The sequence below is a fragment of the Rattus norvegicus genome, chromosome 16 (assembly GCF_036323735.1).
Source record: "Rattus norvegicus strain BN/NHsdMcwi chromosome 16, GRCr8, whole genome shotgun sequence".
In the NCBI taxonomy this organism is placed as follows: domain Eukaryota; kingdom Metazoa; phylum Chordata; class Mammalia; order Rodentia; family Muridae; genus Rattus; species Rattus norvegicus.
Window position 1 is genome coordinate 34,421,534 of NC_086034.1, and position 26,780 is coordinate 34,448,313.

Here is a 26,780-nt window from a genome sequence, read left to right on the forward strand (position 1 = left end):
AACATTAAAGGTTTTTGACTCAGCACCTAAAAAACAGTAGACTATTTAACTTCGAGGGTAGAGGGTTCTCCCTTGTAATTCCAAGCAGAGAGGAACTATTTGTCAGTGAGGTCCCGGAGAAGACTATATCTGCCAGGCTGTTGCTTGCTTTTCAACTCTCCAACTATATGCTTCTTTGAAAGTCACAAACATTGAACTCAACCATATCCGCTATGAACACAGCATTCCAGAATGTGAAAAAAATATCGTTGGTACTTGTTTGGGTCTTTATGATACAAATCAGCTCAAGTTTACCAGTGCAACCTTTCTCATTTCTCTGCCATTGTGGTGCAGCAGACACTGCGCTCATTAGTGCCAATGTAACTCTCTTAAATCTCTTTGTTGTTCAAGCAAAAGCACAGATGGATGCTATATGCACTGAATCTTGGGTAACACAAATATTGTATCCAGTCTACCTATAGTAGTAATCAGTCTACCTGTAGCAGAACATTCTACTTCTTTTCCACAGTTTTGAATTTTTCTTACTCACCCCACATATCATCAAAAAGCATTGGAGCTTCTGCAGTTTACTTGATCATGAGGGACCTACTCAGTGAGTCTTTGGCATCACCCAGCTCTAGTGGTGTTCAGATGATTCAAAGAATCTCGACTACAGATACATCCTGCCTGTGTGATGTTTGAGTGGTGGGAGTTTCCTGGTCCAAATTAATTCCAGAAGGATTCTCTACTTGATGGTATGGCTAAAATTTATATGGTGGCGATAAGCTGTTCTATAAGTTTGTCAGCATAAAGCTCTGAACTAGGAAACAAATTAATTCACTCTCCACATATCCCAAAAAGCACTGCAGGTGCAAAAAAAAAAAGGTGGGGAAATGGGAACCGATTTCATATTATTTGCAAGGTAATTCAGGTCACACTTAAGTGCTCTTCAGGTAAGATATGACACACACAGCACACACCTGTGTAAACCCTTTATTAAAGCAACAGACTACAGGATGGATCACAAGCCATGGGTTCTTTTTACTACAGTGAGATCAACTCCTATCTTAGTCACTTGTTTATAGCTTTAAATTCTTTCCTATTTCTTCCTGGTAACATCTTCCATCTCATTTCTCATTTCCAGTTTAACAAAGAATGTTCAGAATGAGTGAAGCACAGTAAACCAAAAAGAGATGTGAACATATTCTCTGAAACCAACTCACTGTTCATGGATCTGTAGTATTAGAGATACATTTTGAGGCTTTTATAATTGGTTAAATCATAAAATTATTTTTTCCATAATGTTCTTAGAATTGTTTACTTTCTAGCTTTATTCTAGCTATTTTTAGTGATTGTAGTATTCTCAGTGGTAGCCCACTTTACATGCCCATTTTTAAAGAAAAGAAGTCATTTAAACAGCATCCTTCATACATGAGATTTTCCTTGTATAATAATCAAACACTTGTCTTCTGCAAAATATAATAAATAATTATGTATTATTTGATTATTTTACCCACAAATGATTTGTTTCATCAAAACCTGTTAATCTCTGAAGAAATCATAAAAGGGTCACTAGGAAAATGAACTTAGTTATTGGTTTGAAGGCTTTATTGGTGAAATTATTAAAATCAATATCTTAAAGTTAATAGATGTTCAAAACCGTGTGCATGTGTGTGTGTAAATATGGAGTTTGAGTGGTATTTAAAGACTACCAGTAAGTGTTTAAGAAGCAACAGTAGAAACAGAAACTATGTAGGGGGTTTCTAAGAAGATATGCTAAGACATATGAGGAAAGCAGTTGAATGTACTGAGAAAATATTGTTTTAAAGAGACTTTGATGACCATTTCTTACCAAATGAAAACATTGAAAAGAAATCCCTAGTTCTTGTAACCACTGGGACTGCCATTTAAAAGTTCTAACAGTGATAAACATACTACTTCAAACCATGTAAGAAAAGGTAACTGATTTGATTTTCTAGAACACTTCTTCCAGTGCCACATGGGGATCCCCAAAGACACCAACAGTAGCTACACTAAATGTCCACCGTGTCTGTTCAAAACATGCAAGCATTCATTCATTCCTCATGCCCTACCCTTTGTGTGCAATAGAACTGAGCAGATGCCGCATCCCCAGTGAACGGCACCCGAGCCTGGGATTTAAAGCCCTCAGCCTGTTAACGGGATTTACATCAGCCATAACTAGTTCATTTCTGTGCCTTTCTCACTGGCTCTCTTTTGCCCTTTTGAAGGATGCGCTCAGTTCAAGGACAAACAAGATAACGAAGGGAAAGAGAGTCTGAGAGCCACTGTGTAGGATATCAGGCCTTTCAATCTTCCCTGTGAAAAAGTAATGTTTGTAAGCACCCCAGACATTCTGGCTGTAATGACGAAACAGTGTTTGGCTTGGGTGGGAACATTCAGGTATTTCTAGAGCAATTTATATACATTATGTATCACATATATCACATTTGGTTCCTAGAGATTTTAGTCAAGTATTAGTATTTCTTTTTGCCAACTGTGATGTACAAAAAGATGAGAACAACAGATGTGCTCTAAAGATATGAAAATATAAATATATAAAACAAACCATTATAAATTACATAGATTTTTTTCCCATATAAAATTTTGGGTATTTTTCCCATTCAGAATAAATACCATCCAAGCTTATAGATTATCTAAGAGAATTAAATATGCATATGTATGTGAATCATTTTCAGAATTTCAAGAAAAAAATTGCTAGAGGTATAACCAAGATGAGTCAGAAACCAGAAACTGATTTTTTTTTTTAAAGAATGACTATAACAGATCCAAAGATTGGGATTAAATGTTGAGTGCTGGGACTGAATGTTGCACTTTTAAAACTGCCCAAATGAGTCCGTTTTGCACACACATGCACGTGTGTATGGTCAATGGGACTCCATGAAGAATTCTAATGTGAATGGTTCACTTTGGGGAGAAACTCTCAGTTGAGTTGTTATGAGGTCTTCTACATTTCATATTCTCATAAGAGGCTATTCTCGTTTTGGGAGGTTTTGCAGAGGGATGTACAGAGCATAGAATCTGGATAGAGAAATTCCATGTGAAGCCAAGCTCCCTTTAAGGTAGAACATCTGATGCCTTAAAGAGGGAGGTTTGAAAAAATCATCCCCTTACTCTCCGTCCCACTGCAGGCTAAAGAATCCAAGTCAATCTGGAACATTCTTTGGTCATACCTCTCAGCTCCTGTTTCATAGTAAATATGCGTCCTTTAGCTTACTCTCCTAAATCAGTATCTGTATGGAGTGGGTTCCTTGCCCTGCAGTTTCCATGGGGAATTCTATACATGAGTTTGGATGGGTGAGAGCTGAATAGAACAGAGGTCACATATCATCACAAAACATTCAGTAGTTAGTCCCTGTTGGTACTCTGGGCATATATAGCAAAAGTGAGTATTTGTCACTCTTCATGAAAGTCATAAACTGTATATTCTAAGAGCTGGGAATAAAAGTTTTCCTCAGTGTAACCCTGTAAAGCCCTCATCCAGAGAGCCCCCAAAGAAGTCGTGGCTTCTTATGGCTGCAGGCTACAGGTTTCTTTATGTAACCATTTGAATTAGGAGCCAATAAGGAATTTCTCATAAAGGGTAAATCTGACCAAACTCCAAGTCTTGTCAGATTTCTTTCCATACAAATTGTCGATAATCTTGTCCCGATCACTTCTGCAGACAATCCTACTACCCTCACTTACAGACACACCTGCTGTGAGCTCAGGTCACACAAGCGCCTCACCTAACGTACCCACTTTTGTCCCACTGACTTAAAAGGATCATTACATTTTGAAGACTTCCCACAAAACCCTTAGGGAGCTTCAAGGGCTATCTACTCTACCGACCGGTACCAGCATAGTCTGAGAAAGCAGTCGTCTATGGCCACTTCCTCTGATGGTGATTACCTGGTCATTAAACATCTGGGTCTGTTTTGATAACCCATGCAGCCTCTGAAGTCACAACTCCATCGTGCCCACCATATACTATGCTGCCTCTGATACCTGTTTTAAAGCTTTAGTCTTCCTTGTTTGTATTTAAAAATAAAATAACAGCACTCACCATCCTTACTGAGATTAAATCTAAATCAAAGAAGAGAACCTCGTAATTTATTTTTGGTGGGGAACGATTCTCAGTTTTGGTGAAAATGCTATGCTCCTTCTCATTTGAGTAAGTAACACAGCATTAAAAGTGGCTTGGTAACCCAGAGATGAAAGCAAAAAAGTCTTTAAAATAATCATGATACTCAGAGTTCATTCCACTTTGCCCTGTCTTACAGAGAGGGAAACTGAGGCCCAGACTTACCAAACAATCTGGTTATTGGCACAGTCAAGTATTAAACCTCTGGATGGCTGGTTTGTCTTTTTTCTCTAATATCAAGCTGCCTTACACATACTGCATTTTAGTGGGACAAATAATTCAATCATTTCAGGATAAAAACCATCTATTTTCTTATCCTCATCTTGCAATGACCAACAAGTCAAGTGTGTAGTCTAAAGGGGACCTGGTTATGCTGTTCACAGAGCCTCTAGTTGCTGCCTTAAATCTACTGCAGAGCTGACCATACCCTATGGGTCGTCCAAGGCTTAGTGGGAAGCTGACACACTGTACCTACAGGAAATCACCAGACACCTCTGTCTTTGGAAGCAAATCTTCCAGGGAAAGAACCTGTCTTCGTTTGGTTTTACACCTCCATGTAAACCACTTTCATGAGTGCTGACAGTAGAGTTAAGCGTTTACAATCTTGCTGTACACCACAGCTGAATGCTCTCAGAACTGGACAGGTAAACATTTTTATTTGACTCTTAAAGTGCTATCTAGGGGCAAAGTTTTTCTCAGTTTTACAATAGCAGCTTCGTTGAAAACAAAAAGTATATGAAAAATAGATGTGAGGTTATTAATATTTTTCAAGAGAATATTAAGGAAAAGAAAAAGGAGTGTTGCAACTACTTTGCAGCATTACACATGACTTACAGATGTCAGCCGTGTCAGTGACTGACACCCAGGATTCTGAGGTCAACCTACTAAGGGAAAATAAGGACAAAGGTGACACAGAAGATTCCAGCAGAAAGAGCAATTAATATTAATATAATAACTACTCCATTAGAAAAGAATGGCGAAGATAATGAAAACGAAAAATAAAGTGCAACAAACCCATGGTGAGCATTTGCTACTGTAGCAGACCTGTAATTTTCAAAGGAAAAGCAATGCAGTACGCGTTAGACAGGGTTCCTGAACTCAGAACAGCTTATGACAACAGTGTACTCTTGGCCAAAAGGGCATTACCAATTAAGGAATTTGGCAGAGAATGACCTCTACAACTTAGATCACACGGACAGACCCCTGCTCCGTCTTATCAGTTCTGTACCCCAGCACTCCAGATTTTTTTTCTACCGGGGTGATTCCAGTCACATGAGCTCCATGCAGGTGTCTTCCCTCTCGCTGGGGGAGGGGGCATCACTCTTACCTAAGGGATGAGCGTCTCCTGGTAAGGCTTAGCGGCAAGTGCATACTACATTTGTATTAAGGAGCAGCCCCTGATTTTCTTGATATGCATAGCTTTTCGGAGTTAAGATTAGACATGGCTTTCGTAAATAATGCAGGTGTTTCTGTCACATGTCACTGCTGGTTCTGTTGTTTCTAGGTGTGCTGGTGGCAGTTCTCGTTCTGGTGCCTCTACAGGTGATGCCTCCTCAGATGTCAGCTCTGTGGTCGTTATGTCTGTGGATGGCTCTGCAGTCTCTGGGGAATGTTCCTCCGATGGTTCTGTCTCCTCTTCATCTTTGACCTCAAGGTTTTCTCCCTCCTGATCATCCACATGGTCCTTTTTGGACTGGGGGTGAACTGAAACCTTGATGGCAATCTGCTGAGGCTGTTCATGCAATGACGAAGCATCTGAGTCAGCTGTGGGGGACTCACTTCGCTTCAGAGAGTTGGGGATTGTGTATACCTCATCCCTATCTGGGGCTTCCTGGCCTTCTGGGGTATGCCGCACAAAATTCTGCCCCTGCTCCTCCAGCCCAACCACCTCCATGATCTCCTCCATGATCGTCCTGCAGTTCATGATGAGGGGAGGCAGGGGCACGCTCCTGGCCAGCTCTTCAATGTACCTAGCAAATTCCATGGTCTTGAACTGAGTCACTTTGGCGAGCTCTAGAGTTTTGGCTGAGGTTATGATGGGGATGCGTTTCGCAATCTCGAAAGCCTTCTGCAGCTTCTCTGCGCCTTCTGTCCTAAAGAACTCATTGATGGCTTTCTCAGTCTTCTTCAGGTGGCTGCTCATCATACACAGGCGGGTGATGTTGAGGATCATGACGATGGTGAAGGCCACGAGGCACACAACCATATAGTACACACCCATGTCTCCGGAGGTAAAGATGACCCTCAGGGTCACCGTGTTGTTTATAGTGCCATAGATGTTAGACGCCACACATGTGTATTTGCCTCTGTCTGAGAAAGACACCTTGGTGATGTTCAGGAGGCCGCCATCCAGCATTTGCCATTTTCCTGTCAGGAGGGAGGGAAGAGATTTCAATAACGAGTATATGATTTCCATAGCCACATAATCTTATGCCTATCTAAAAACATCTAAGGGGGCTGATGACAATGTCTCACATGTAACAGACGTGCCTGCGGTATACTTGTGACACCGTCCCATTCATGTCTTCTGGGACATTTTAAGGAAGCACTAATATTGGACCTATATTATGGGCAAGATAACTAAGGCATAGTTGACAAGTTTATGAAGATTACCTATTTAGCAGTAGTATATATAACTAGATCATGGATGTGTACTTGAAAAGCTGTCTTCTTTTTCCTTCCCCTGATTCTTTTTGTGGTGACAAGGTTCAAATTCAGGGACTCAAACATGCTAGGCAAATGCTCTACCAATGGGCTACATCCCTCGTCTCGAGTGCCCCACTGCCCCATATCACTGACAAATTTACGTTCTCCTTTTGTTGTTGCCATCAATAATCCCCTCATTCCAATTAGTTCTGTCTGTATGTGGGTGTGGGGACATTCGCTGGAGTTCGGGCAGTCTACCAGAGGCAAAGTCCCATAAGGAGTGGAACTTCCTTAGTAGACAAGATTACCTATTGCTAACTACAAGCTATAGTGTAGAATTCCAAATCTTGGTAGTAAATAAGAAAAATAATGCTGAAAATGAAGTGATTTTAAGAATGAGTACCGTGAGGCTTTCTACCTGGACTGGGAGCAGATCTTCACTGAATCACACTTTATAGGGGAGGCTGAGGCCTGTTGGAATGGAGAACATTTAGGTTCACCATAAAACCTGGAAAGAATCATTAAATCATAATCGTTTGCTTGGGCAACATATTTGGAATCGATATCATCCTTCTGTGACTTCATAAACATAATTTATGTCATGAATTTTGAGATGAACCAACCAGAGAAGGTGGGATCATTTAACACAGCTTTAAGTTATCTACTGTTACCATGAATCTGACTACTTCTTCTCATCACAGTAGCAGCTTTAACTTGCAATTACGTCTAATGAGGTTGGGACTAGCTCAACTACTTCTAATGGCAGGGCCCATGCCTTATCTTCACAAGTTCAAGTTCATTCTTAACTTCTAGAGCTTGTAAACAGCTGGGGTCTCAGAGGACTACTGTAATCCACAGACCACATGAAGCTCAAGAAGAAGAAGGACCAAAGTGCGGATGCTTCAGTCCTTTTTAAAAAGGGGAACAAAAATATTCATGGGAGGGGATATGGAGGCAAAGTTTGGAGCAGAGACTGAAGGAATGGCCATTCAGAGCCTGCGCCACCTGGGGATCCAGCCCCACCCCCCATCTCCACCAAAACTAGACAATATTGATAAAGCCAAGAAGTGCTTGCTGACAGGAGCTTGATATAGCTATCTCCTGAGAGACTCAGCCAGAGCACGACAAATACAGAGGCGAATGCTAGCAGCAAACCAATGAACTGAGAATAGGGTCCCCATTGGAGGAATTAGAGAAAGGATTGAAGGAGCTGAAAGGGCTTACAATTCCATAAGAACAACAATACCAACCAACCAGAGCTCCCAGGGACTAAACCACTACCCAAAGAGTACACATGGACAGACCCATGGCTCCAGCTGCATATGTAACAGAGGATGGCTTTGTTGGGCACCAATGAGAGAAGCCCTTGGTCCTGCCAAGACTGGACCCGCCCATTGTAGGGGAATGTCAGGGTGGGGAGCTGGGAAGGGGGAGTGATTGGGGAGGGGGAACACCAGTATGAAATAAGGGGGAGGGGGATGGGATAGGGGCCTTATGAATGTGAAACTCGGAAAGGGAATAACATTTAAAATGTAAATAAAAATATCCAATAAGAAAAAAAGGACTGCTGTATGGGGTTTCAGATGATCTGGTGTCTTCTAAGCCAAGGGACATGTATAAAAAGGCTAGATTCACCAATGTGGTTCTTTCCTGGGGTCATAGCACGTCCTGTTGCCCACTGTGATGACTCTGGCAGGAGGCCCCCACTAAGATGCTGTCAATCTTTGCCTTCTGAAAAGACAGGTGCAAAGGTTGGTTCCTGGGGTCCCCAAGTAACCCTGTTTAACAATCCGGCCAGTGAACTTCCCCTAAGAGTAGAAAAGGCTGGCTTAAAACGTCTAGTGATTTCAGTTTCTTGTGAATTCGCACATACAGACAAACCCAGCATGTGGTCCACGATAGCCTGACAGTCGTCTATTCAGATGCAGCTAAGGTAACCTTTCATTCCCCAAGCATGAATTTTAATCTTTCTGCTGAAGATTTAGCTGCATATACAATGACCGGAAACCAGAGAAACTGCTGTATCTATTTATTTTCCTGTAGCATGCATGTTTCATGTGGACTACAGCAGGGACAGGGAAAGAGTACCCTAACATGAACAGTTTATTCAACACGAATGTGCTGGGTTTCAGAGACTAGCCTTGGAAAGTGTTCTTATATCATCTGCCTTCTTTCTGTTGGACATAGGATGGGTGAGGAGAGTCAGAAATGAGTAGGTCAGTCTGCTTGTCTCCACTCCACCACTTTTCTACACCCATTACCTGGAGAAATTATTATAAACACAAAGCTTGCACTTGGGGTAGGAGAAAGCAGGAGTTAGTAAACTAGGGACAGAGATGCCTGATGGAAGTTAAAGCTTTCTTCTCATACTCAATAGGCTCAGTGAAATTCCGTCCACTTTCACAGGAAGAGAAAATGCAAAGATACACAGTAGCTACAAGGGGTGTTTTCCTCTACTGAGTATTTTTAAATGTTCTGAATTTGACCTTTATACTTTTTCCAGACATACTTAAAGTTTTCTACTGACTCCCATTTATCTACTCTTGGGCCAAGCAGTTAAACTCCGACATGCAAACACTTTGAAAGTGTCTTCCTGTGCTGTTAGGAGGAGTGTAGTTTGGTGTCAAAAATAACCTCTTTTGTTGCTCTCTGCAGTTGGTCATGGAGAATGACTGCTTACAAATATATATTATGGTTTGTAACTCAGAACTCTGATTCCTTAAACTAACGTCTCTTAAATAATATGTCCAACATTTAACGATCTCATTTATTCTTTTAAAAAGCATTTATTTATTTATTTATTTATTTATTTATTTATTTATTTATTTGTAGGTATATGAACCTACACGAGTTTATGTGCGCCATATGTACACGCAAGAAAGCCAGAGAAGGGAGTCTAGTCAGGTCTATGGAGCTGGAGGTACAGAGTTATGAGTTACCATGTGGGTTCTGGGAACAAATCTAGCCTCTCTATAGGAGCAGTAAGTGCCCTGAACTGCCAAGCCATCTCTTCCAACCCTGTTTGTCTTCAAACTTTGAAGTCCAAACACATATGTATGAAATGAGCATTATGATTTAACCCTAAGAAACAACAAATAGAAACGCATGTACTGTGATCCCCAAAGAATTTGATATTTCACCATTACTTTAGTTAAATAACAGCTATTTCCTTTCCAACCTAGGACACTGACACATCATTCTAGTTCTTGAAACCAACAGCATGTTTGTTTTATGAAGTCAGGTAATACCAATGCCACTTAGGGTTCCAACCATGTATCATATCATAAAACAAACACATGATCTAGAGTAACATTTTGCCACCAGGCCACAAAGAAAGTCAAAATATCGGGAGCCTATACACACATACACAGGCATGCATGCACACACAAACACTCATGCACACACAATCACATACATACACACAATTAGAGATAAATGAATCTGTATATACACACTTACACATACCACATATGAACACCCATGTATACACATGTACACACACACACCTTCCAATGCTTAAGTAAGATAAACTCAAGTTCTGCTCCTCTGATCTTAAAGGCTCAGTACGTCTTCATTTCTTTCTCTTGCCTGGTGAGTCACTGTTTTCTGGACAGTGTGGCTCCAAACTTCTACTCAACCTTGGTTTACCCTCTGATTAGTGAAAAATAATCTACTTATGATCTACTAACATATCGAGACCTGCAAACCAGAAAGATGCTGTGAATTATGCTTTGTGGTTCTCCTCCATCGGGTTGGACCAGGATCAAGAAACATCTCCACAGGGTAGCTCTGCAGCTGGAGTCATGGTGGGTCTTGTCTCTGTGCCAGAATGTTCCATCCACCTCCGTCTGTGAGAATATCCTCCCTGAGACCTATTCTGGAAGGGCCCCAACTTTGGCTGCCAGACCAAGAAAGTCATAAGAACACCCACAGTGACTGTCACAGGAAGTCCTCGGTACCATGAATACGAAGTAGATGCATGCACCAGGCTGCTGCTGGGTGGTTTAAACTGTAGCTGGTGGGAATGTCAGAGCTATGCACTGAATTTTCATGAAGCGGTGCCACTTCAGTGCAATAAAAACCTGAAGTGTCAGCAGCTGAAGCCAAGACAGCTCCACAGGCAATGCTTTGGGTGGCAATAAAAGGGCAGGCTGTTAACGATTACTTACCTTCTGAAAAGAAAACAGAAGACCTAATGTCAAGCATTTTCCCAGTACTTGTACCGAGTTCCTTCTCTTACCCACTTTCTGTGTCTCGCTCAGGTTGTAGCCCCTACCCTCAAATTCCAAATTCTTTCCCTCCACTGTGTTTCTTCCCAGTGCTGCCTTGCAAAGTGACAGCACCTCTGAGGCTTCAGGCTAAAATACAGACACACTCATTATTATAGATTGGTGGTCACTGAGCAGTCTGTCACTGTCATCCTCCAGGAACTCCCAGTCACACGGACATCTCTCACGCGTGAATGAACGCGTTGTGACAACCTCTCCTTTGCAAAGAGAGGAGCTAACAGATGTGGGGTTTGAGCTGGGCGGAGGGTGTGTGCTGGCCTTCACAAGGATGCTGACATTTTCATAAGGGCGGTGATCTGGTTCATCTTACTCACTCGTTCAGTCAGCGGGATGGATATCACTGAATAAACTGTGTGTGCGCCAGGCTTGGCACTCGGTGAGAATATGAAGATGAGCAAGACACGGATCCTGACTACCAAGATCATCCAGTCCGCATGGGGGAGGGCTCCAACAGACAACTCTAGCACTGAGTGCAGTGCCATACTGAGGATGGAAGGCAGAGGCGGGAGCAGGTAGAACCTGGACGGGGAGAACACAGTGGGCCAGTGGGGGGATGGTGGAGGAAGCAAGAGAGAACACCGTGTGGGTGTTGAGCTCAAAAACCACGTATAAAACCAGAGCAGGGCTTGGATAAAGACAGGTTTGAAAGGAACGCAGGCTAGAGTTCTGGTGCCTGTAATACACAGCAAAGATGACTTTGGACCCATCAGTGTTTGTGTTTCATTTTAGCTGATTTGTTCAGATACAGCACATACACATTTCTTATATTAAAGAAGACCATAAGACATTCCTACTAATTCCTGTCTGCCTACGCCACTCTCCTCCTCACTCGAGTCCACTGGCTGACTCAACCCTTATATCTGGAATCTCAGGCTTCGAGTGGCCATTTTTGACCCCTATTAAATCAGGGAAGACAGCCTGAAATCCCAGATTAGAAGGAACCAGCAGGAGTTTTAAGAATGAGTAAGAAGGCATTTCAAATCGGCGAAGAGAGACCTTTGGGCTAACTGATCAGACATTACATGAAAAAGATGTGCAAATCTCTGTTTTATGTAATAAATAAAAGCTCAATTGCACATTCTTAGTATATGGAATTAATAGAGGACATAAAACTTTGATTAACTTGGGGGATGGAGGTCTTTTCTAGGCATTTTCAAGAATTTCAGAAGCTATAAAGGGAAATGCGGATGGATCACATTTTTCACCAAACGAACATGTTTTGAGTCATAAAAACTTATCCCAGAAAAGTTGAAGGAAGATACATGCTGAGAGAAAACTCTAGAATACGTGACAGACAAATGCTTAACAACTATGAAACATAAAACAACAAAGACACAACAAAACCCCAAACAACGACAACCACCACCATATGAGTTAAGACCCTTATGAATTAAGACAAAATCCAAAAGAAGAATAGGGAAAATATATGAACAGGCAACTTGCAAGAAACAAAATCAGAAACAGTATCAGAATTTTCCAGCCAGGATTAAATAAACCATAATTAAATGTAAAGGGATCAGTCCTATTTTAAAACATTAATGTTCACGTTTCATGTTGCCAAAATGAAGAGGAGGACAAAGACAGTGGATTGCATCATCCAGGATTTGTGGAAGGACATTACCTGCACTCAGGTAGGTCAACCTGGTTGGATAACCTTTGGAAGCATGATTGGAGGTATCTATGATCTTCCTTTAGACCTCTCGAAATTTAGCAAACCAGGCAAGCTCCCCTCCCCCGACCAACAGGCAAACATTAATGGATACAACCAAAATCAAGGCATTGAAAAAAAATTGTCATTCTCAAAACAATTAATCTTGCTTAGATGACATCTCCTCCTGGAATTCTACCCCCTTCCCCCACATACATACACTATGGGATTAGGAACACAGTTCCAGAACTTTCCTTCCCTGACAGCTCTCTCTAGAGGAGGCTGCAACTCAGTTCCAAGGCAGACAGGTAATGACCCTGGGACCATGATCCTGGCATGTTGGCTTGTGCACAACTTACATCATAATGTCACACCAATAGGATGGTGGGACTTCTGCCAAGAGATCAACAGAACTATGTGGTTGGAGTTAAAGGTGGAAGCAATAAGGACCCCTCCAATACGGGCTCTAACATGACTCAGAGTGAACCCAACACATGGTACCATGACAACCATCCAACAGGCTTGCCAACAACTTCTGGTCCAATTACTACTGCCTGGAATGAACGTCATCAATGAGTTTAAGAGCTAAAGAGTCACAAGGAAAGTGAGAACACAACCCACAAAGATCCCCTGGGTGGTCACAGCTTGTCTCTCCAAAAACCTGTATCTTCCCTGCTTTCCTTGAGGCTGAGCACTAAAGAGAAGCATTGTCATTCTAAGAATGTACACAGATGCCTTAAAAGAAAGGCTTTTCCCCTTAGCAGTATCACTCTGCATGCACGTGTAAAGCAGCTGATACTTTACTCCCCTCGATCTCTGGAGAGGTAGGGCAAACAGATTATAACTGCTCCCGGTCTCCTTCGGGTACTTGAACTCTTAAACTTCACAGCCTTGCAAGGAGGAGATCTGACAGAATTAGAACGTTTATTTTTTAAGACATAAAAAATGATCAGGTGGTGAGCATTCCCATGCATGTTTATGCAAATAAAAACAGATGACATCTTGAATGAGTATCACATTACATCAACACTCTTCAAATCAGCATAGAATGTGTGTGTTTCTGTCTATAAATGCGCTACACACTTCCAACTGTGAAACACAGGCTGGTGAGGAGGAAGGATCCCATGCCTCTCTTCAAAATGTAATTGAAAATAAATTTAGTACGGCATGGCTGCACCTGTTCCAGGGGCTTCAGCAGCAGATGACAGCTCCTTGAAGCACTGAAGACTCAGGTTACAAACACTACAAGCTGTAAGCTTGCTGGGGTTCTTATCCCCACCCCTCAACCCTCCTAAGAGTCCTCTTCAGAGAGAGTGCTGGGGTAGTTCTAACAAGCCATTTCCTATGTCCCACGGAGCAAAGGTACCTTGGGATACTAGATCAGCTTTCAGGGTAGGAAGGTCAGGGTGGAAGGATTTGCTCTTCAAATCTGTAGTTCTGTTCTGCTTAGAGGAATTGATATCTGAAAGGAACCTGCTGCCTTTATATCCTGGCAAAGGAAAACAAAAAACAAACAAAACCCCATCCTCTTGATAATTTGATATGATAATCTCAATTTTAAAAAAAGAGACTAGCTCTTCAAAACCATTTGCTTCAGAAAAGTGACTTCCATTTGGGGAATCTCAGCTGTCATTTTCATTTGTGACAAGGCTCTCAAAGGGTCCTTTCACATCTAAGATTGCAGCTATCTGGGCTTACATCCCAAAGCAAGCACAAGTCACTAAAGGAAAACACTCATGGTGGTTATCAGGTTAACTACTATGGGGCGATCTTGAAGATGAACACAAATATCATTAACTGACCTCTGTTATGGGAAAATACATCAAAGGTTTAAAGATATGACTCACAGATCTGCTTCAGAAGGCTTCTTTAGTGAGTATGTGTGTCGGGGGTCGTCTCTTTGTGGAAGACCAGGACTTTTTAATCCTGGCACTTCTGCCTGTGGTGCTGTGGTTGAAAATGGGGATTTTAACACTTTAAATATATTATTGTGAGGACAGAGCAGAAAATTAACAATAGCAGCTGTCATTTACTGTGAGCCATATCTTATGTACACTATACATTATGTATATTATAGGTGTATGTGCATGCATGTGCATGTGTGTGTGCATGAGCGTGTACATGTAAGTTCTAGGTACTGTGCCAAGCATTTAACAGACAAGTATTTAAGACTTGTCATTCACCTTGGTAGTCTGTTTTACAGAAGCGAAAACCTAGGTTACCACTCACCACTTAAATTACAAAAACTTGATTTAATGTCTTTGGGTGAGTGTATTTAATGTACTAAATGAAGAATTTGTGGTGTTTTTACAGATGGATTTCCTACTTTACACTGAAGGTGAAGGGCAATTTATTTTTAACTCAGTGGGAGCTGATCCCCTATCGCTTATGTACATTGTACATTACATATATTATAGGTATGTGTGCATGAGTGTGTATGGGTGTGTTTGTGTGTGTGCATATGCATGAGTGTATGCATATGAGTGTGTGTGTGTGTGTGTGTGTGTGTGTGTGTGTGTGTGTGTGTGCTTGAGAAAGCAGAGAAGAGAGAAATGACCCTCTTGAAACCTGAGTGACTTGCGCCTTGCAGAACTGGTTAAAAGGCATTCTAGTTTATGAAAGGATTCTGTGATACACTGAAGCAAGGGACGGGCAGTTCTGCTCAGTTTTCTCCTATGCTGCTTAGTTAAGAAAGTTATTAAATGATTCGGACAATGGAGTATTATGTAAAATAAATCCACACAGAAAGTAGATTTTTAAGGAAGGGGGTTTAAAGGCAGAATTTGCCACCTCTAACAGTCAGGCATGTTTCCAGGGTCTTGCATGAGTAGACTTTCTTGAAATACTTACTACGTTTATTATATACCCCTCTATGGAGGTGTTAATGTGAATTTAAATGGTTTAACATTGCAGTAAGAAAGCACAGTGAAACATGTTAGAGAATTAGCGTGTCTGAAATAATTGGAGCCTTTTCTTAACCCTTTCCAGTCAAGCAGACTTTCTACTCATCATCTCCAGCAAAAGAAAAACAGAAAGAAGACTGTCCATTTCTGGCCACTGGTGCTCATGCAACTTCGAATTCTGGAGCCCGGTTGGTGAAGCACCTGAAACACTCTTCCATGCACTTCCGAACTGTAATTCTCAGACCGGGATTACACAGCATGCTTTCCTGGTCCTGTGGAAACGAACTGGGGAGAGTCGGGAAAGCCAAACGAGCCAGCTGCTGCTGCTCATGTCAGGACAGGAAATGGTCCCATTCTTTCTAGCACAGATGGGACTGCCACGCAGAACAGCTATCTCACTCTTTCTGCATAAACAAGATACGAAATTGTTTCTTTCCAGGCAAATCACAAAGTCAACGGTTATCAGCTCCTGTGAGCAATCTGACCAATGATTTTTGAACACATAAATGTGTGCATGATATGCACACCCTACAGCAAAAATAATCCTAACTCTAACTGGGATGACAGTCTCTTCCCTGTGGGAATGGTTCTCACGTTCATTCTAGCTGCGTCAGATGTTCCACAGTATTCCTCATCGGTTGAGACCTTAGAGCTAAACAGAGTCTGGTCTGACACAGAGAAAACAACTACTGGCTTTGCTCTGGTTCTATCGTGTTTTCTCCAGCCTTCTGACTTCCCATCTGTATCCCGAGGACCGGCAGCATGCTTACCATAGGACTACAAGTTTTACACACAATTGGCACACTGGCTTATGTGCAGTAGTTGTTACTGAAGATGATCCAAATTTGATCTATCTAGCTTAAACTGTCCCCCTGTAGGTACATAAACTCCTACTAATGGGATATCAACACAATTTTCATCCTGCAGTCAATCACGCGTTTGCTCCGTTACAAATGAAATGTTGTCCAATTTAAACCCCTAGTGTACTGGTTTGAAAACAGACATCTATGTCCGTGCTATAAGATGGACATTTATATAATGAGGAATTAAAAGACTGTGGGCTCTCACAGGCCGCCCCAGTTCCATGGCTGTGCTAACGCTTCCTGAGGAACTCTTTCTGCCACTTCCCACGTGCTGCCTACTTGCTAGGTGTGATGTTTGCTGCATTTCCCCATGTGCCTTGTGCTCTGAAATTACTATTATTATGCCTCGTAATTACAAAAGCTATGCTGGGACATCAAGTACTGGGATCGTGCGTTCTTTTTGAGAAACTGAAAATGCATCTTCTTTTATGAGATTTAAAAGAGCTAGCTGACTTATCGGCAAGTCTACAGAGAAGATGTGAGTACCCCAAGGGCCGCAAATTCTCAAGCTGCTGGGTCGCTCAGAGTCTGCAGACAGGCTATTCTAATCGGCCGCTTGAGCTTCCAGAAGCGAAATAAATGTAAAGCAAATCTGAAAACTGTCTAGTATGGCCCGGTCACTTCACGGGCTGATGAAGGAGGCAACCCAGGGTATCTGCTTGCTGAGACTGACTCCATGCTTCCTAGGACCTTTGCAATGAACACTGTGCATTTCTCTGAAGCAGTGGCTACTATTGTGGGACAACACTCAAAATGATGCAGCAGAATTTTAGGCTCCAGCATTACGTTACTATGGGTTTCTTCCGCTCTAGGACTTGGTAGTTCAGAGCCCAAACTCTTCTTTAAATACCAAGGGGCAAGATTTGCTTCACGGTTCATGTGAAAGGTGGATTCTGGGCTAGAGCTCTTGTTCTCAGTTCCCTCATCCTGATGTCCCTAGGAGTGGCCCACCCCTGCATAGAGACTGGCTAAGGTTACTGAGGTCTGCATGTGTGTCACCATGGCTACTGTCCTCCCTTCTCTAGTGTGATGTCATCCTTTTGACTTATGGTTGTGGAAGAACGGGTGGCATTTCTTATCTCTCCACTGTCAGTGGTGAGGGTTCTGCCAACGATTGATTGACAGCAGCACTTCAGGCAGATTTCAGTACAGGAGATGACTATGATATCTGTAAATTCCCCTGTCCCTTAGAATTTCTATGATAGCACAATTTGAACTGGTGGAGAATGGTGGTCCCTTGTCTACCTTAAACATACATATGATATAAAATATATAATATTTTGATTGAAGAGAAGTGGCTATATGGTATAGTTGTGAGTGGCTAAACAAAACAATGTCAGAAGTCACATGACGGCCAGGGGCACATCCCAGGCAGTTAGGCTTCTAGCAGCTTTCTCCACTGGGAATGTAACAGTGACACGGAAGTGTGCAATTACAAGAACCTCCTAAGGAGATGTAAAGCAGTTGGCTTTCTCCGTTTGCAGAGCAATTAAGATAATACGAGGGAAGAGATTAAATGTGGAGCTCTTTTTTCTGGAGCAGAAACTCTTTTGGGGATTGTTCATTGGTTAGGGGTTAAGGAGTAGGGAGGGCGAAGCAGAAGAAGGGGGTGAGAGGGCCGCCTCTGAACAACAGTCTTTGTATTCAACCTCCAATGCCCTACTTCATTAGTCAAAACCCTAATTAGGCAGATTAACTCTTTCACATCAATCACAGTGTGCTTGGATTTTCACGAAATTACTTCTCACAAGAAGAGTAGATTCTGGATGCTGAGAGGGCCTGTCTCTGGATGCAATCTAGTGAAGGAAGCTCAGGACTCAGGGAGGGATTGATTCACACTTTCTGGTGAGAAGCTCATCATTCAAAGCCAAGTGTCTTATATGTAACCCCAGGCAGGCTCCTCCTTATGCCCCTGAGCCCATCCAGGTCTTCAGGAGCATGGAATGGACTCTGCAGGTGGCCTTGAGCTTGCAGGGACAATTCTGTAAGAAGTTGGTCATTAAATCCATAGTGGGTCAGTTGAACTGACATTGAATGAAAAACCACTGCTCTACTGCTTATGTGAACCATTTCTACTACAGGAAATAGAAGTCTTATAAATGGAACATATAATCTAAGAGAATCCTTCTCTAAACTCTACAATGTCTTGAGTACTTCATAGCGTAACAGTCTAAGAGTTCTTTCTAAAGATCAGTGTTTGCCCTTTGTCTTCCAAGTCAAGGAATGGTAAAAATGAATTAGTTACACCTTCGGGTCCTTAAGAGCATACGGTCTTCTTATGCCTTTGCATAAGAATACAAAGAAGCATCTTTAAGTGACTTGTATGAAGACTACTCACTTTAAGGGTTGGGCTCTTATGTCCCCATTTCTAATTCATGACAATAGAACTTGAAGCCTACCTCCTCCTCTCTCCTTCTCGTCGTCCATTTCTTTCAGCAGCTTGCCAACAGAATTATACCACTTATACTCTAGGTCAGGAATGCCAAAAGCACTGCAATTAATCAAGGCACTGTTCCCCTCTTTGACTATGATATGGTCAGTTCTGGCAATGATTACGGGCACGGAGCCCAAGACCACATCAGTGCCATTTAAAGTGCTGTTGGTCACACTCTTAGCAGTGGCTAGAGTGGATACTAGGATTAAAAAGGGCACAGAAGGTGGTAAACACACAGTCAGATGGCTCTTCAGAAGACCCATCTTCTTTGCTTGTTCCGTAAGGCCAGAGATGGTTTGCCGATGGAATCTTCTATCAGACTGCACACTGTTCAGAGCAGGCCATGGGACAGACCTGTCCTGGATCCATGGAGTTGGTATTTGATCAAGGATCTGTTTAAAAAAACCATACACACAAATATTAACATTAATACCATTAATAAAACTTGTAAACTAACAACAATCCAGCGAAGGTATAAACCTCTATCTTTCTTAACTAAAACACATATTCTGGCACTCCAATACCTTAATAGTACACATTTACCTTTCTGTATTAAAACCATAAGAACAGATAGAGTTCTTATGCTAAATTGATACTATCTTTTTTTTTTTTTTTTTTTTTTTTTTTGTCTTTTTGGTTGTGGTTCTTGAGACGGGAAAGCATCTAGTCCAGTCTGGCTGCAAATTTGCTATGTAACGGAAGATAGCTATGAACTTCAGACTCTCCTGCCTCTACTCTACCTTCTAAGTGCTAGGATTATAGACATGGACCACTATACCTGAATAATACATTACTTGTTAATTTACATTACTTCTTAATTCTATACTCCTTCTTGACTTACAAGGTTCCTTCTACCCAACACCCTGTCTTCATGATAGCCCAAGGGTTCCTTTTTCCTTTTCATAGCTCACATCTTCCAACACATCTCACTGGTCCCGACTCAGACTCTGACAGCATTAGGAAGAACTCCCTCGAATCAATCTGGTGTTCTTGTAACTCATGATACCGTCCATCCCTCCCCAATTTCTCCATCCCTATGAACTGTTCAGACTTACTCCCTCTCATCTCTGTTAGTTACCAACTGACCAACAGCCACTCACCTAAGTTCCTGGTTTTGATCTTCATCTGCCCCCCCAAGGTTGGGTAACATCATCAGGATGTGTAGAGTAACATGATAGCTTCTTCTATGCCTAAGGTCTAACTTTCACTTGTTCCCTTCCTCCCCTCACTCCCCCATTTCATCCACTGCTCCTCTAGCCACACCCAGTGTCCAAATTCTAAATTCTAAAGTTCCATGTAATTCCCAGGTTCTAAATAAACCACCTTTAGCTGATGTTAACCATTTCTGCAAATCTCTTTCTCTTCTCCCTGGGTTCTCTGACCCTTGTTTTTCTCAGTCTCTCTCCCCATATATGACTTCCATGTTTTATTTATGTTTCATTCAGACCCAACCAAATAGACCCCAGTCTACAATGTCTTCTCTCCATATTTTCATGACCCATTTACTCAGCTCATAGATGACCTTGATCAAGCCAACTGTCTTCCTCACTTCTACACCCAGGAGGCAGAACACTGTGGGAAAGAACTGCTCGGCCATGTAATCACTGTGGTAATGAGGAACGAGCACTGACTCTCGCCCGGCATTGGGGACATCTGGCAGTCTACTTGCACTCATTTGCTTTAGGATTGTCTTTCCATAATGCTTATGACATCATCAGCTTGAGAATCAAGTGTCTTAAGCCAGTGCTATTCTAATCTTAAAATAGTAGAGACCATCTTTCTTCCACCAGTGCTTTCGGTTATATAACCCCAGTACTTATTATTCTGCCTTGTGGAAAGCATTTTGCAAAGTACCTCACGCTCAGTTGCTCACACACCATTCCTCCCCCATACTAGCTCGTTCTATATTTTACTTGCTCTTTCATTAAGTAGCCCTTGTTAAGTCCACAATCACTCCTTGTTGCCAAATGGTTGTCTTCCTCTACCCAAACCATTATGCTAATTGGTATCATTAATTATTCTTTTTCAAAATTCTCTTTCCAGGATGGTTATTCCCTTTCCACCTAGTTATTACTGAATTTTTTTAAGGAGGTAGAGCCTCACTTCGTAACCTAGACTGGCTCTGAACTCAGTTTTCCTACTTCTGCATGCTCAGGACAGACATGAGTTACCATGCCCAAGACCTGCTGTCATTCTTGCTTCTTAAACTTTCATTAATTCCCAGGGTTCACCGTTAGCTCTGCCCCCCCTTTTAATTCACAGCCCTTTCTAAGGTTTCATCTAATGTTTTTATTCCCAACCAAACCCTATTGTGTCCAAGGCCATTTATTTAATCCCTTCTCCTGGGTTTCTTCTGGTCAGTGTGATCACATGGTCAACTTCCCACTAGACATCTTTGGCTAGATATTCTTTAGAGACCTCAAATTTAATATTACAGAAGCAAACACATTTTTAAACTCAAAATATGCTTTATTTCTTGCATCCATGATCTCTGCTCAGAGCCCCAGTACCTGGGAAGGTCTGGACATATATTCTTATTTCCTGGAGCTTCAGTAAACACAATGTTGAGTTCACTTCAGGAACCACAATGACCAGCCCAGAAGGATATTCCCAAGTGGTGCAACAGTGGCATTTGCATCTCAGAAGTAACAAACAGCTACCTAATTTGAATTAAGCTCTACTAATTTTGATGGAGTCTATGCCTATGGCCTACTCACGGCTGGAAAGGTCAACAAACCCTAGTAGACAATCAACTACTTGTAACTATATTTGACAGTCTTATTCTTATACCCAGAGATAAGTGGAACTTCTACCCCTTGTTAGATAAGCCTCTTTTGGCAGCAGAGGGAAGACTATAGAGATGCAGTGACTGGTCAAAATGTAGATAATACATGTCCGTGAGGTACCCAACCCTTATTAGTATATCTATACCACAATTCTTACACCAAAGGCTTAGGGAGCATGGTGGAAGAAGGGATGGAAAGATTTCAAGATCCAGAGCACCAGGGTGCCTGATGTGAGAAAGTAAGTGTCTTGTAGACATGCCAGGGAAGCTGCTCCCATGAAATCTTAACAGCATGGCTCCCTAAACAAGACCTTCAAGATAACCACACAAGTAGACATGAAAATAAGGCTGAAGAAATGTTCATGAGGCCCCACCCCTAGATGAAGAACTACAGTAATCACATATGCTCAGGGAGGCAGAGCTGGACTAATCCCACGATAAGTTATCTAGTCCTGAATGGTTGGTTCTACACACAGGGACATACGAACAACAATAAATGGACTCAGTAGATTGTCTACGAGTATGTGACAATAATAGCTCTAGAAGAAGAGGCCATCAACCTGGTAGCCACTCAGTGTGAGGAGAAGTTGGGTGGGGAGAAGGCTGTAATGATTAAAAAAAAAAATCAGTGTACTCATAAGTAACACTCGAGAAAACATTTCAGATGTAATAAATGGATGTGACCCCTGATAGATTGGCCATGGTGAAGTAGGTTGCATATCCAAGAATATATAACAATGCAAATTGTACTTGATGGTTTTAGGGGAAAAAATGGAGAATGAAGCTGTTTGGGTCTGGGAGGAGTTGAGGGAGGGGGATGAACAGGCTCAAAATAAATTATATAAAAAATTCGAAGAACTAATAAGAATAAGAAAATAAATTAATTAAAAAAGCAAAAGTGCAATTAAAACATTGGAACTTTTTCCATCCTTGCTGCTGCGTCTTCCGAGAAACTATGTGGCAGTGAAGTATCTATTCCAACTTTCTATCATCTTGTCAGACGTGCAGCAGTCTTTTGCAGCATTAGTTCATTCTTTCTGTAGCTCCCTGCCCGATTTCTATAAATTTCTATAACTATCTTCCATACCCCAAAACATTTAGTGTTGTTCCTTTGTCTCTCTTCTCCCCATTCCACAAAATCTGACTTCTAACCCTTTCACACATTCAAAAAATATTTATTGAACAAGCACCATGGGTAGACTCTCCTCTCCATCTTGGAGACACAAGAGTGGACAGCGATGGTGGTTTATGGTAAGTGGGGCAGGCTTACAGTCTCCTGGGAGAAGCAGAAAAGAAGTACATATGTGTGAAAATAAGAATATCAATGCATGATGTGGATTTAGAAAACCACGCTGGGATTACTTGGTGCTGAGTTAGCTATTTAGGGAAGACTTCACTGAGAAAGCGACACAGGGCCAGGGCCTTCAGTGCCAAGACCTGGGGAAGAGAACTCTGGGTAAAAAGGAACGGCAGAGGGGGGTCTTGGATGAGGAAGCACCACGGCATGGGTACCGCAGGATGGGTGAGAGTTAGGCAGGTCAGAATAAAGTCTGCATCTTAGCTAATGCTCACCGAGAACATTATGAAAGGGAATTAAAAACAATTTCCAAACTCACTGAAGTGTCATTTCCATACAGTAACCCTTACTCATTTTAGGTATCCACTTTATGCACCTATGCAACTGTCACAATAAATATGACTAAGACACTTTTCTCACCCAAAGTTCCATGTTACCCCCTTCCGAGTTTCAGCATTCTATGATCCAGCGTAGTGATTACTGAGCATAGCTCCAATGGGTTGAGGCTCACTTCCCCGAATGGATACCTAGTTGTTTTAGCACCATCTGTAGAAGACTCTCCTTTCTCCAGTGGATTACCTTGCCTTCCTGTCAAACACGATCATCCGGGGTTGGGTCTATTTCTAAACTTCTTATTCTGTTGCACTGATGTTGAGATCGTCTCCTTATGCCAATACCATAGCAACCATACTTCCTCCCTCATTCATCTGTAGTGCCTGCTATGCCTCTGACACACAGGATGCTCAGTGTATGTTTGACGAATGAACAGAGATGTCTCCGAGGGAAGGATCATGACTCTGGTTTCCAACATAATCCACCCGGAGAGGTAACTATTGATGAGAACATCTTCAAGTCACTTTTTGTTTTAATTTATTTTTTAGAAGAAAGAAAAGAGTTTTCTCCACAGCTTCCTTGGGATTCTAGTGGAATTTAGTTTCCTTGGCCTGCTTGTCTCAGCATAGACAAAACACTCCCCATCTATACAAACCACATGGCCAAGGCAGATAGCATAAGCTATGAGGCATGCTAGACCCTAATGTGACTCTGGCTGAACTTGTGGTTTCCTCTCATCAGGGTGGTTGCAAGTTGACATGTTCAGTGCAGAAGAGTGGCTAGGAGCAGGGCTTCAGCTACGAGTGGGACTTCAGGTTTCACAAAGGTTAGCCTTTCATTGGCTGTGTATATTTTGGGGCAAGTACTTACTGAGCACAGGACAAGTCTAAGTACATGAGCACTGCACTGCACGCTGCCTACCTTGATGAACAGGAATGACTGGCTCCACATACAAAGCTATTTTCTACTGGAGCTGGGCTTTTCCTTTTTAAGTTGTGCTATTTAGAGAATGTAGCTTGGTGGGCTAATGCCAGCCATATTGACTGTCACCCTGGCACAAGAAGTTACTGCAGTAGCTTCTACTTTTGTTTCCTTTGTTTTTTTGACTGATTTTGTCTACATTTATATCTGTGTGAAGGGGTCAGATCCTGCGGAACTGAAATTACAGACAGTTGAGAGCTCTTAATGTGGGTGCTGGCAATTGAACTCAGGACCTCTGGAAGAGCAGCTGGTACTCTTACCTGCTGAGCCATCTCTCCAGCCCTTGGGTCCTTTGTAGTTACTCTAGTGTGAGAATTAAAAGGCTTCCTTCTTTGGGTGCCACACTGAAGTGAACACACTGGATATATTCTCTCATATTCTCTCTCTCTCTCTCTCTCTCTCTCTCTCTCTCTCTCTCTCTCTCTCGCCCTCCCTCTCTCACCGCCCTCCTCCCCTTCTCTCCCCCTCCTCCTTCCCGTCCCCTTCTCCCTCTCCTTTTCTCCTTCTAGGACAGAGTTTAATGCCTTAGGCTAAGAGCAAGATTTAAAAAAAAAAAAAAACCTGGAGAAGGACTTTAGAAAAATAGAAGGAGAAAACAAACCATAGCCCTTTCCACAACTAGGGAAAATACAACAGATATTCATTAAAATAACATGTAGGTCAAGAGCTGTTCCTTCCAGAGGCTGGCCTTGCTGGCACTGCATTCGCAAATGCATGGTTTGTGCTAGCAAGAATGAAGATGACACTGCAGTGCTGTGGTAACCATCTCAGTCTTGGGATAGATAGATGCATTGTGGCTTCTGCGACTGGCTCCTCAGAGTCTCTGAGATGGGCAGACGCGGTCACTTGCATTATAATGTGCGAGTTGCAGTTAGCGGGCTGTCAAATCTCCCTTCTTACTCCTATCCTATCTCATTGTGAAGTTAACTAATGGCAAAACAACTCAAAGACCATACGGAAGATTTGTTTTATTTGAAGGGAAAAAAAAATCATGAAAATTTAGTTTGGAAAAAAAAAAGGCACCAGCCTCATGGAGTTATTAGTTAGCTGTTATTTTAGGAAGTCAGGCTACTGCATGCCACGCTCTTTCACTTACATAGCATTTGTGAAGTGGTTGATATGTGGCCAGGCACATGGGGGGTGAACAGTGCTATAAGCTAAATAAATCAGAGGCCATGTCTGCTCACGGTCTAGCTGGTGGGAGGGACAGCTGCTTCTAGGTAAGGGACAGCTGGAGAGGGACAACTAGGTCGTGTTTGTTGAATGCTCCCCAGAGCTTTGCTATCTTCCACCTTTCCCTTGTGGCACATCCCAGGGCTCACACGGTCCCTGTGGCATCTGCTATTCATGTGGAACTTCTGATACTCTTCCTACCCCGACATCTTGTTCTCTTTCATGGTGAGGAATCGTCACATACAGACCCATAGGATTTCCTTAGTAAAAGGCACTAGGAATCACATTTACACACATAACTTCTGAAGCTAGACTTCTGTGGAAACTTGTCATGATTGTTCATGAGTAAACTGCAATGCTCAAAGCACAGAAGATGTCAGGATGTTGAGGAGATAGTCTACAAATGAATTTTCTAAAGAAGAACCTATCAGACTGGGATCTGACAGCATCATGAAAAGCTTAGTTAATAACACTCTAACTTTGTGAAAAGACAACTGAGGTGGCAAAGCATAAATGTGAGTTCTGTAATCCAGCAGCTTAAGATGCAGCCCTTTAAAATGCAAGGACAAAGAGCGTGCGTTTCCAAGGCAGGGCTTAACAGAGGCTACAATGGGCAAATTGTTATGCTCCATGCATTTGCTGGGGGCCTCTGGGAAGACTTTTATAGTATACTTTATGCTCTATAAATATGAAAAACAAGAAAATGTGTGGCAAACATCAAATGTTCTTTTGTTAATTTGACCTTTCCCCCCTATTTCCCAACTCTTATATTTTACCTACAAGTATTGAATAGGACGCTCTGTTGAATCCTGCTTCTTTACTCTCCATCTAGAGCCTGCAGGATTATAGATGATGTGTTTATGGAGTTGGGGGAAAGGGGCATCTTGTTAAGAGTTTTTTAAACTAAATGAATATACATTATTGTTTTTTTTCTTGGCTGCATTATTGCTGGCACCTTTCCATCAATGGGGACAAATACTCTGTTTAGTCACACAATGAGTTTTTGTCACAACATCTGAGTCAGCACTGTTTTCGATGGTGCACAGGTGATTCAGTGAGCCTAACGAAACATTCCATGCATACACAAAGGAGGAGCCTGGGGAGGCTTGTCCAGACGGTGTGGGTGGTGGTATGGAATGCCAAAGACAGAAGCACTCTGTTTACAAAGGTTACCCTGCTCAGAACTCAGCGGCTGCTGATGCAGAGGTCTCTAGGAGACTGCCACACTATCCAAGGGGAGAAGGAAGAGTCAAGAGTCTGAATGAAAGGGCACGTCAGAAAGGAGGG

At 42.2% G+C, this 26,780-nt stretch overlaps 1 protein-coding gene across 3 annotated transcripts in view; it reads right to left on the reverse strand.

Annotated features, from left to right (window-relative positions):
- Positions 1–956: 956 nt before the first annotated feature.
- Mfap3l (microfibril associated protein 3 like) overlaps positions 957–26,780 on the reverse strand; it is a 43,055-nt gene continuing 17,231 nt past the window's right edge. The window contains exons 1-3 of one of the 3 annotated variants that reach the window (XM_039094498.2): positions 18,890–19,021; positions 7,206–7,258; positions 957–6,508 (exon numbers count right to left, since the gene is read on the reverse strand). In XM_039094498.2, coding sequence (XP_038950426.1) covers positions 5,577–6,497 — 921 coding nt within the window. In that variant the 5' untranslated portion in view covers positions 6,498–6,508; positions 7,206–7,258; positions 18,890–19,021 and the 3' untranslated portion in view covers positions 957–5,576. Of the gene's footprint in view, positions 6,509–7,205; positions 7,259–18,889; positions 19,317–20,024; positions 20,177–26,780 lie in introns of those variants that run through there. The other 2 variants (NM_001012049.1, XM_017600107.3) reach the window with 2 other exon arrangements.